Source organism: Caloenas nicobarica, chromosome 18 (assembly GCF_036013445.1).
Source record: "Caloenas nicobarica isolate bCalNic1 chromosome 18, bCalNic1.hap1, whole genome shotgun sequence".
Lineage (NCBI taxonomy): Eukaryota > Metazoa > Chordata > Aves > Columbiformes > Columbidae > Caloenas > Caloenas nicobarica.
The window spans coordinates 12,524,630-12,536,732 of NC_088262.1; the positions used below are offsets into that span (position 1 = coordinate 12,524,630).

Here is a 12,103-nt window from a genome sequence, read left to right on the forward strand (position 1 = left end):
GGACATGCTGGAGCAAGCTCAGCAAAGACTGAAGGCCTGGAGCATCTCTGTGATGAGAAGAGGCTGAGAGAGCTGGGGTGGTTCAGCTTGGAGAGGAGATGGCTCAGGGAGATGGCAGCACCGATGGGCAGCTGTGCAAGATTTCAGCCTGGGCTTTGCAAAGCCCACCCCCCCTCCATGCCCTCCTCCTCACACCCTCCGCTTTGAAGCCATTTTTCAAGGCTGATGCCCGGATCCCACGAGTATGAAGCAAAGCTATGCCTGCAGGTCCCCCTGCTCTGCTGGCTTAGAGTAAGCTCTTACACTTATGCTAACGCAGTTAGCTCTGCTCCCCATCCTCCTCTCTGTGACGTGGGATGTGTCCCACTCCTTCCCGCAGTGTTTTCACACCGTCTGCAGAGAAGCGTTAGCAGAGAGGCAGGAACAATCGTTATGTTCTCCGGCAGATCTTCCCAGATCTAATAACCCTGACAGTTTATTGACTTCTCTCACTTCTGCGCTGGTGTGTTTGCCTTGCAGCTTTTCCAAATACATGTCTGCACAGAAAAATACCCCATGAGCATCATTTATTCTAATTCTTTGAATTAAATACATTCCGGGTCTGATCCAGCAACACAACCATTTAATTGAGTGAATGCTTTTCCCTATCTCTTGCAGCCCAGTAGGCAGGAGCCGGGCTCCATCCTGGCACAGGGACCAGACGTCCCCCTGCACCCTGGGAGCATCGAGCTGAAGTGAGGCCAGCATGGGCTGCTCTGCTCCCCCATTGCTCTTGCGTGTTACATTTCTCCATGGGTTTAGTCTCAAAATGTGACTTTGAATTAAAATCCAAAGGCCCTGGCAATCTCTAAATGGACTTAAAATTTTTTTTAGAAGTCAGAATATTCTCCTTTGTCTTGGTCATGTCACATGTGGGTTTTTTAGCTGACCCTTCCCTACTATTTTAGGTTTTGGGGCGGAAAGGTCTCACCACCTGTTCCTGAAGGGATCCCAAAGTCTTGCAGCAGTCTGCTTCGCTACAGACCTCTGAAAGACGGACAAAGTACCAAAGATTTTGGGTCCATATGAAGCTGTTTGGACTCACTTTGGGCCCCAGCCCCGCAAAGTGCTGAAGCGGCTGCACCAAAGCCCATCTGTGCTCTTCCCTCCCGAGTTGTCTTCAGGAAAAGTGGCATTCAGCTGCTAAAAGTTTAGGTTTTTTCCCTTTTTTTTTTAATGCACACTTGATAAGAGTGCAGGACCCACAACACTGTGGATCTTTTGGTTCAGTTTATTCTACAGATTGTGAAGAGAAACTTAAACCAAAGTTTTATCAAGCAGTTCAAGAAGACAAATGCAATATTTCATCATCCCTGGGAGTTACTTCTTGTTATACTGCTTGTCTGGTGACCTGGACTCACAAATCCCAGGGTGATTTTGGTTTGTTTTCTCTATTTTATTAGAAAATGTGATATAATGGGTTTTTTGGTAGCATTAGAGATGTTAATCTTTAAAAAAACTTGCTGTAGGAATGGGTGTTGCCCTGAAACACTATCGGTGTCCAGACAGGTGGCCACGGGCTCTGCCTGAGCTCATCCGCCAAAGAGGAAATTTTACATTGCATTTAAACTTTGCAGCTCCAATTAATCCCCATGGCCATTTATTTTGCTGTTGTTCGAGTGATTCCTTTGTATTGTTTGGCTGCCATGGAAAAAAATGGTGTCAGTCACTGCAAGGCTGTTCAACCCCCTGCCAAAATCCTAGTCACCACATCACCTCCCCGAGCAAAGTTCCCCACTTGTGGGCACCCAAGCCAAGAATTTAGAGGCATCTCTGGGAAAAGCAAGGACGAGATGTGGTGGGACGGGGTAAACAAGTGAGTCATTGCCAGTTGCTTTTTAGTGATTTGGGAGAGATTTGTTGCATATGTGTATGGAATCGCAGCGCAGCCACAGAGAGCATCCCCCAGAGCCCAGCTGGGATGAGCCCGGCTGGCAGCATCCAGCATTCCTGGTCTGACACCCGTGAAATATCCCACATCATGGCTAAAAAAGGGTGCAAGTGCAGAGGTACTTGCTTTTCCAATCAGCCCTGCCAAAACACGGTCCTGGCTTTGCCCTTCACCTAGCAACTGGACACTGGGGGATGTTGTCTTGCTCTGCTCCAGGTGAGCATAATAATTCAGGTTCCAGAATTATTAATATTCAATACCCTCAGCCAAGGGTCTCCTTCCACTGCAGAGAAATGCATGAACTCAAACCTCCACTCTCTTTTCATCTGTCCCTATCCTCCAGAAGAAATCCCACCCTTTGTTGGGAACTGGCTTGTGACCAGCTCGCTTGGCCAAGGGCTGTGAGCACTCCTGGCCAGAGGTGTGGCGTCTGAGCTGGTGCCAGATGTGCTCGTGTGCAGCCAGATGTGCTGGTGTTCAGAGCGAGATGCTCCAGAGCATCAGAGGAACCCCGAAGAGGCTGGAGGAGTCCAGGGAAATGTTAACTCCATGTCTGCAACAACCGCCACACCTTGGGTTGACATTCCTGTAAAATGCAAATGGAACCTCAGAATCTTCCAGAAAAAAATTGTTGTTTTTACCAGGACTGACCCATTTTCCATCAGAAAGGCATTGGATGGAAAACTGTGACCCAACAAGTACTTGACCAGCTGTACATGTCCCGCTCCCCGGGCTGCCTCATTTTCCCTTTACAAGAACATCCCCTCTTGGGTCACTGCACTGGTAAGCAAGGCAGTGACAAGATGAGCAATGACCTGGTGGTGACACGTGAACTTTTGCCAGGGTGGTGCCACCAAAACAGAGCACCGAGCAAAAAGTGATTCAGCTGCTCTCCCCCCGGCAGCCCATGGGGTTTTGCAATGTCCCCTGTCAGCTCATTGACACAACACGGTGGGGGCAGGTATGTGCTTGGTCAAGATAAACCTGAATCACTGTGTCACTGACCGCCCGGGGAGAGGCAGGGGACACGCAGATGACCCCAGGGATGCAGGAGGGGCTGTGCCTATATACAGAGTGCGAGGCAGCACTGAGGCAGCAGGTCTGGACTCCTCTCTGCTCACTGCTCAGTTGTGATTTTCTCCTTGGAAGGGGATTTTCTTGATTTTTTCCCTACTCAGTGGCACAGAGTGAGATGGATGCTGGATCGGCTGGCGTGCTTGTTACCCTCCTTCTCCTCTCCATCCTGTGGTTCCTGGTCTGGAGAACTGGCAGGATGAGAAGGCAGCTGCCCCCCGGACCAGCCCCGTGGCCCATTCTGGGCAACCTATGGCAAAAGGACGTTGTGCCCCTCCACAGGACCCATGTGAAGGTAAGAGAGGAGGTGGCGGTGCTGGACCCACTCCCAGCCCCAGCAGGGCAGCAGGAGAGAAAGCGGGAATATAATGTATCAAAAAAAAAAAGGGGAATTGTGTATTTGCCTAAATCCCTGCTACTGGGAGCATAATCACTACTGTTATGGAAGTCTTTCTCCTCCTGTAAGGGACTTTTGGTGCTGACACTAATCCCTCTTGGGGCTGTGGCACTGCCGACATCCAGAGCTGCTTCCTGGGGATGATGCTTTGAACCCCCAAAGTGTCATCGGGATCAGAACCCCCCAGGGACTGGTCTGGGTGACAGTAGGGGGAGGACACTGGCTTCACGAGAGGTGCTTCCTCTCCCTGCCAGTGCATTCACCAGCGTTGTGGCCACAAAAACAAATTTAAAATTAAATGAATGGCTGGGATGCAGGACTCTCATCCACAACATCTTCCCCATCCTCCTCCAGCTCAGCAGCACATACGGCCCCATCTTCACCATCTGGCCGGGGCTGAAGCCGGCAGTGGTGCTCTGCGGGTATGAGGTGGTGAAGGATGCTCTGCTGGGCCACTCTGAGGAGTTTGGAGGGAGACCTGAAATCCCCCTCCTGATGCAGCTATCAAAAAACTATGGTAGGTGTCTGGATTTCTTCTAGGCACTTTATTGCTCTCTGCATGAGCTCAGGTGGCTAAAAATGCCACCAGCACCCTGGCTGGTGCCAGCACTGGTGTGGCCAGCAGGCCCAGGGCAGTGACCGGCCTGTGCTGGGCTCTGGGGAGGCCAAACCGCGAATCCTGGGGGCAGTTTTGGGCCCCTCACGCCAAGAAAGGCCTTGAGGTGCTGGAGCGAGTTGAGAGAAGGGAACGGAGCTGGTGAGGGGCTGGAGCACAAGGGTGATGGGAGCGGCTGAGGGAGCTGGGGGTTCAGCTGGAGAACAGGAGCTGAGGGGAGACCTTCTGATCTCTGACCTGCCTGAAAGGAGCTTGGAGCCAGGGGGGGTCGGGCTCTGCTCCCCAGGAACAAGCGCCAGGAGCAGAGGAAACGGCCTCAAGTTGCGCCAGGGGAGGTTGAGGTTGGACCTTGGGAACAATTTCTTCCCCCAAGGGCTGTGGGGCACTGGAACAGGCTGCCCAGGGCAGTGCTGGAGTCACCATCCCTGGAGGGGTTGGACAGACGGACATGAGGTTCTCAGGACATGGGGCAGTGCCAGGGGTGGGTTATGGTTGGACTTGATGATCTTGAAGGTCTCTTCCGATCAAAATGATTCTGTGATTCTCTGATTCAAACACCCATTTCCCACTCCGCATGTCCCTCCAACTGTTGACCTCTTGTTTGAGGACAACATGAAGTCCAGTTAGCCAGTTGCAGCTTTGTTTTGAGCTTCTGTAGAGATCATCAGCCTTTCAAGGACTCTGTGCACACAGCAGGGTCATGCCCTGCCTCAGTGCCCTGCTGCTCCTCAGCCAAGCTCCAAGCAGGGTCCCTGTTCCCAGGGAGGTTCCGTGGGGTGGGCAGGTGAGTGGTCTTCACTGCCTCCTTCCAGGTTTTCTCTCCAACGACGAGGAGAAGTGGCGGGAGCTGCGGAGGTTCACACTCAGCACCCTGCGGGACTTTGGGATGGGGAAGAACTCCATGTCGCAGCGGGTGCAAGAGGAGGTCCAGCACCTGGTGAAACAGCTGGAAAAACTCGAAGGTGACAAGGGTCCTGTCCACCCTGGTCCCCAGGGCAGGTGGAGGACACATAACAGCCTCATGGGATATGTGTGGTTTCTGGAGCTTTTTGCGAAGGCTGTTGTGGATGGTTCCTGTAGAGAGAGCTTAGACCATTCCCATCCCACCCAGAGAGGGCAGGAGGGATGTGGTATGGTCATGGCTTAAAGGACAGGGTGGAAGACCCTGCATGGAGTGGGGGACCACTGAGGAACATTTCATGCCGAAAGAACAGAAATAGGAAACTAAACTGTGTGGCATTGAGAACGCACAAATACGATACTGCCCTGGTGACAGGAGGGTTACCGGGGTAATGTCCTCTTCTCCAACAAAAGTGAGCTGCTACCACTGCCACCACCTCTTCTGGGGCTTCCTGAATATCAGAGGAGATGGCGGCTCAGTTGTAGGCTGACCCCTCTGCCTCCGATGTGCAGGGCTGGTGAGGCGCGGGTCACCATCCCTGGGGGGCTGGTCACCGCAAGGAGATGCTCTGCAGCCCCCACATCCCCAGGGCACATCAGCAGGAGCCCAAAGCACCTGGAGGTGCCTCTGCTTTCCTCAGTCCCAAGCACTTTAGGAGCAAGGAGGTAGATTTAGGAGCCCACAGTTCAGGAGGGCTTTTTGCTTTGGCTCTTAGACCTGGCAGACTCAACCAGGGCTCAGAGCTCAAACAGAGGGGGATGAAGGGTGTTTTCTGTGTTGAAGCTGCTAAATAACTGTTGGTCTTTTGATGCTTTTCTTCAACCTTCTTTGGCTGCAGGAAGCACCTTTGTGCCAATGACGATGTTCAGATACGCAGTTGCCAACGTGATCTGCTCCGTTGTCTTCGGGAGCCGTTACAGCTACAGCGACATGGCCTTTCTGGAGCTACTGAACGCGATCGGGAATTACATCAGCTTTTTTGCCTCCCCTTTTGCCATGGTAGGCACCCTTCTGTGCTCTGTGCCCTCATGTCCGACATGCTTGGGTGATCGAAGGATGCTACTTTGGCTTTGGCAGGACAGCACAGATTTGGGGCAAGGTGTGGGAGGCTCTGTCTAGGCACCTGAGCCCTCCTGTGTCTCCTCCTCCTGCAGGTCTACAACGCCTTCCCCAACATCATGAACCACCTCCCGGGGCCACACAGGAAAGCCCTGGCTGAGTGCGAGAAGCTGAAAGATTACATCCGAGAAAGAGTGGAGCTTCACAAGCTGACGCTGGATCCCAGCTGCCCCCGGGACTACATTGACTGTTTCCTTCTGAGGGCAGAGAAGGTAGAGGTGGTGCAAAGAGGGGTGAGGGCTGCTCTCCAAACCTGGCTGTAGATGGTACTGAATCCCCTCCCCACCGCATCCTTGCAGGGGAAGAGCAGCCCGGACACCATGTACGGCAATGAAGACTTGGTCATGTCAGTATTCAACCTCTTTGGTGCCGGGACAGTGACCACTAGTAACCTCCTGGTCTTCTTCCTCTTGGTCCTGGCAAAACACCCCCATATTCAAGGTAAGGGCAGCAAAATGCAACTGCTCCTCATACCTGAGGAGGCCATGGTACAGCAAAGGTGCAGACAGAGAGTTCCAGCCCTGGAGGTTCCTGTTTGGGAAGAGACCAAAATCATCCTGCTTGGGTCACCCAAGGGTGACAGCCATCAGATAGAGATATGCACAGGTCAGAGGGACCTGGGCAGCTGCTCCCTGCTCTTGCCTGTGCAGATGGCCCTGGACTAGCCAACCAGAGGTGCCTTGAATCTAGATCTGGGCAGGTGTCTGGACCGAGACTGTTATTTCTGGTCTCTGCCAGGGGTTATACCAGGTTGCTCCCTCTCTGCTAGGTTGTCCTTTGGCTCTAAGACAGGTGCCATGGGGCGCAGTGAGAAACCAGGGGGTTGGCTCTGCATGGCCAAGACCGCAGCTCCATGCCTGCCCTTTCCCCAGCCAAGGTCCAAGAGGAGATCGATGCGGTGGTGGGTGCCGGCCGTGCTCCCAGGACGGAGGACAAGTTGAGGATGCCATACACCAACGCCGTGATCCACGAGCTGCAGCGCTTGCACAAGACCCGCATCGAGAACTTCCCACGGATGATGACACAAGACATTGTGTTCAGGGGCCACACCATCCCAAAGGTGATGTTGTGGCCCTGGACTCTCGGTGACCCTAAGGGCAGGGGTGGCAGGGGAGCTTGAACAAGATTTGCCTTTGCCCCTGGACTATTTGCTCACTCGTGAAAGTCCCAGGTCTTTCCCAATCCTTGGTGTGGAGAGGTGGTGATAAACTTTTACCTGAGGAGCAGAGAACTGCTGCCAGTTCTGCCCACACTCATGTCCCTTGCCTGTTTTGGAAAACACCTCTTGTCACCAGGCAGATGTGCAGGGCTGCTGGGGCTGGGAGCTGAGCTTGCCCTGGTGTGGGGTCACACCAGCCCTCATCTCAGCAGATCATAGAATCATAGAATGTTTTGGGTTGGCAGGGACCTTCCCAGCTCCCCCAGTGCCCCCCCTGCCATGAGCAGGGACATCTGCACCAGCTCAGGTTGCTCAGAGCCCCGTCCAGCCTGGCCTGGGATGTCTCCAGGGATGGTTCAGCCACCACCTCTCTGGCCAACCTGGGCCAGGCTCTCACCACACTTTGTGCAGTGAGAGGGGTTTTAACATAAATCAATGGGAATAACTCAATAATTTCTGTCTCATGAGCCACACAAAGACTGGCAGGACCATGTGGACAGCGGAGCCCCATGTTGATTGTCCCCGCCTGGCACAGAACCACCTCTCCGGGATGCACACCCAGTCTCCCTCCATGCCCGCCCGATGCTCCTCAGCTCCCCGTTCAGCTCAGCAGAGCCCAATGCTGCAGCACTGATGTCCCTCCTCACTCCCCTGCCCTGTCCTTCTCCTGCAGGGCACAGCTGTTATTCCGATATTTTCTTCCGTGCATACGGATCCAAGCCAGTGGGAAAACCCCCAAGAATTCTACCCAGGCCACTTCTTGGATGAGAAGGGCGAGTTCAGGAAGCGCGAAGCCTTCATGCCTTTCTCAGTAGGTCAGTGCTCAGCCCTGCCTGCAGCGGCTCCACTCCAGGGACAACAAACATCGGTTGGCACCAAAGTTATACCCTTAATATGAGCTTTCTCACCCTTTTATGCCCTTTTTTCCCCAAATGTTGGATGAGGCCACCAGCCTGGTGCTCATCCTCCCCTTTCTGTGTCCCTAGGGAAGCGGATGTGCCCCGGAGAGGCGCTGGCCCGCATCGAGCTCTTCCTCTTCCTCACAACGCTGCTGCAGAGTTTCACCTTCCAGATGGCTGTCGAGTATGAGGAGATGGATTTATTCTCCCTATGGATTGAGATAGAGAGGAGGGCGGTACCGGGCGAGTTCTTCGCTATTCGGCGCACGGTGTCCTCTTAAGCAGGGAGCAGCGTGGAGAAGGACAGGCTCATCCAGATGCTTTCATTTCTTCCCAAACCAGAGCAAACCGCACAACCACAAGCACTACAGCAGCAAACACCAAGCAGAAGGGTCCATTTGAACTTCTGGTAGATCTGCCAGGCAGCTCTGCTGCCAGCTCCATGGGCATCCCAGCTGCCAAACCCTGTAGAATCACAGAATCATTTTGGTCGGAAGAGACCCTCAAGATCATCAGTTCCAACCATCAACCCAATCCTGGCACTGCCCCGTGTCCCTGAGAACCTCATCTCCATCTGTTCAACCCCTCCAGGGATGGTGACTCCACCACTGCCCTGGGCAGCCTGTTCCAATGCCCAACAACCCTTTCCATGAAGAAATTTTTCTTAATATCCAATTTTCCCTTCTGCATCCCAGTAACATGAAGAAGACAGCACTAGTTTTCCTCCTGCCATATCTACGGGCTCTGGTTGAATCTCTGGCTCATTGCGAAGCCTGTGGCTCCCCAGCTCAGCCAGGTGCTCCCTTGTTTTGGTGCTTCTGCAATAAAAATAACCATCCCAGCTGGACGCTGGTGTTTATAAGGACACTTGTGATGCCGCTGGACGTAAGGGCTGTGATGCTCAAGCAAGGTGACAAGCACCCAACACTTGTGCTGCCTTGCTTTGTCCCCTCTCTGTACCCGCCAGATTTACACAAGGTCCGTGACACTGCAAATCACACTCACTCCACATCACACTGCACAGGGATGAAACCCCTGTGAAAACCCTTAATGGCATCAAAATGTTACAAAATGATGCACGGGGGGAAACGTGCTGTAGGAGAAGGGAGCTGTGCTCGGGAAACAAGAAGTGCTTTGCCATCAAAGTCCCTGCTTCCTTCTCAGGGTGCTCAATGTGTCATCTGTGCTTGTGCTGCCTTAACCAGCCCTGCACAAAGAGAGATTTACTTGTGAGCCCCAGACACGCTCCAGCCTTTATTCCAAAACATTGGGATTTTTAAAAAAAGGGTTTTTTTCTTTAAATGCTTGAGCAAGGCAAAAATGAGCCAGACACATGCCCACCTGCCTGGCTTCAGCAGCAGCCTGGGCTCCTCCTTCCACTGGTGGGCAGCTGCATGTATCTTCAGGCCTCAGAAAACCAGTGTGTTTCCCATTGTATCCAGTTCTTCCCAGTACAAATCTCCCAGATACAGAACTTCAACTCCACGTCTGTTCCCAGGCTGGCTTCATCTTCCCGAGGTTTTTGTGTGTCCCAGGACAGACTGAGCCAGGAAAACATTCCGTTGATTTTAGCTGATTTGCCTCCCGAGCTTTAACCTTTACATGAATCTCACACATCTCAGGAATTTATTACTTGCTTCTAATCCCCATAGCTCTGACCACGGAGGATGAGTCTTCCCCAGGCTGGGGACAGGCAGAAACACCTGAGCTCAGCAGCAAAATGATTTCAGCTGGGGAAGGAGCCCAGCTTTCCAATATAAAGGGCTGAGCTGCAGCTTAGAAGAGCTGGAGCTTGTGGGGGAGTATGTGGGAGAGTAGAATAGATTTAAAAAAAAAAATCTCATCAGTTTGCTATCCCAGCTGCTGGGCTGACCTCTGAGCTCCTTCATGTCAATATTTACCTCTAGCAAGTAGCTGTAGGTGCCAGTTCAGTGCTGTGTGCTCACATGCAGCTGGGAAGCTAACTCTGGGTTATCTGAGCAGAGCTGACAGGGTGGGATGTGCTTCCAGTTCCCCTGGTCCCCCTGGCAGGGTTCAGGTTTGGTGTGGAGGGTCATGTCTCAGCAGTGGGGCTGGAGGTCTCTGTGAAAGCCAGGAGGCAATGGGGGGTTGTATGAAGGTCTCAGGGCTGGTTTTAGTAGGTGCTGCCTTATCAGGGTTCTTGCACCCTCTTGCAAACACAGAGAAGGGGACAGAAGGGAGTCTGCGCCAGGAAGAGGTGGCTGCTTCCTCCAGAGCCCTCCTGGAAGAATGTGAGATTCAGGGTGTTGAGAGCTTCTCTCATCTGGGGCAGCAGTTTCCCAGTGCTGGGTGCTGTCATCCCAAATGGACCATTTTGCTAGAAAATATTATTTATGAGATACCACTAGATATCCAGGAAGGTAGCTAAGAGAAGCATTTTTGTGCATAGGGAGTAAAATGCATTTCTGGAGGGGTTTGTAATCTGGGCAGAGCTCCAAGCTTTGATTTAGTTAAGCAAGCACACAATCTGTAGCAGTGCTTGGTACTGGTGAAGAGGGGGGAATTTGTTATAAGTAGCTCTTTGGGGCAGGAAAACATCCCTATGCTGGAGAAATATCTGAGGCTAGAGCATTGCATTTCTCTGCTCGCTCAGCCGAAGAACTGTGTTAAAATCCTGCATGGCAAATGTGACTGTGGGGTTGTGCGTGGGATGGTGCCTTGGGTGCTTTGCACAGCATGTTTGTTTTGCACACACCAAACCTGAAAACACTGCAGCGCTGAGATCTCCACAGGGCAGAGACTGTCGTGCTACCATCCAGCACCGTCATTTCCACTCCTGCTCACAGTAAGTGAAAGAGCCAAAGAGGCACAGCGAGAATCCCAAACTTGCCGTGCACAGAGCATGACCCTGGTACGTGCCACTGCTGTCCTGATGCATCTATGCCTGTCCCTGCAAGGCTGAGAGGAGTCATGGGGAGGTATGAGTCCATCCCAGCCTTTGTAGGCTGTTCTGCAGCACTTGATCTTCTTTTCAAAAGGGTTTTTTTTAATAACCTAATTAATTATCCTACCTTCTCCCAAATGATAGATGAACAGGTCTTTAATTTTAGTCTACATGCGTTTTTGAATCATTAGATGGTTAAGTAGGTGTGGTTTGTTGTTGTTTTGGAGTGTGTGTGGTGTTTGGCTGTGGTTGTTTTACCCCTCTCTTCTCTCCCACTTCTCTGAGGACTTTTCATACCCCGCCTGCTTCACTTTCCAGCTGCCTTGTGCTCCGGGGGCTCTGTACCCTCCTGCCCTGGCGCGGGTTCCCATCCTCGGCACGAAACGCCGGGTGCTGGCGGACGGGGCGCGGCTATTAGCGGCAATACGGGCGGCGGTCGGAGGTTTACGGTAAGCGGTTGTCTCCGGGCAGCGGGACGCGGCGGGGGCGCCTGGGCAGGTGAGCGGGACCCCCGGCGCTGCGGGACCCCCGGCGCTGCGGGACCCCCGGCGCCCGTGGGCGCCCCTGGCACCACGGGCTGTGCGTGGGACCTGGCGACAAAGGGGCTTGTCTGCACCCGGACCTGGGGGTACCGGTTGATGCTTCATGTGCTGTTTGGAGGGGACCGAAACCTCCCATCGAGGGCAGCCAGGCCGGCGGGGTTCGGTGTTCGGGTGCTGATGCCGTGGTGGTTTTCCCTTTCGTATCTTTTGACGGTTAAGGGTGTAGGAAAAGCAAATACTGCTTTGCTGGGGCTTGTGCTGGATTTCCCTGAGTTGTGAAAATCCTCTTGATTTCTCCCAGCTGAGACTTAAAGTGGCTGAATTTAACAGGCACTGAAGGTAACTGTGCCTCAGGCAGGAGGATGTCACCTGTCACCAGCCTGTGTGGCTGTTAACAGAGCCCTTCCCTGCAGGGCCAGTGGTGGAGAGAAGCAGCACACAGCCCTTCCTTCTCTGGGGAGTGAGCTTTAGTTTGCAGACGGGTAGAACTGGGATTACAGGCTGGTTGTGAGCCCTTACCTACCCCTCGGGACAAGGGTGAGGGGGAAGACTTGTTATCCC

General features: G+C 53.1%; 1 protein-coding gene across 1 annotated transcript; it reads left to right on the plus strand.

Moving 5' to 3' along the window:
- Positions 1-3,122: 3,122 nt before the first annotated feature.
- LOC135996015 (cytochrome P450 2C5-like) lies at positions 3,123-8,904 on the plus strand. Its single transcript, XM_065647687.1, has 9 exons — positions 3,123-3,299; positions 3,756-3,918; positions 4,830-4,979; positions 5,757-5,917; positions 6,073-6,249; positions 6,337-6,478; positions 6,910-7,097; positions 7,870-8,011; positions 8,183-8,904. Exons 1-9 carry the CDS (start codon positions 3,123-3,125, stop codon positions 8,374-8,376), a joined length of 1,494 nt encoding a protein of 497 aa, XP_065503759.1. The 3' UTR covers positions 8,377-8,904.
- Positions 8,905-12,103: the final 3,199 nt, after the last annotated feature.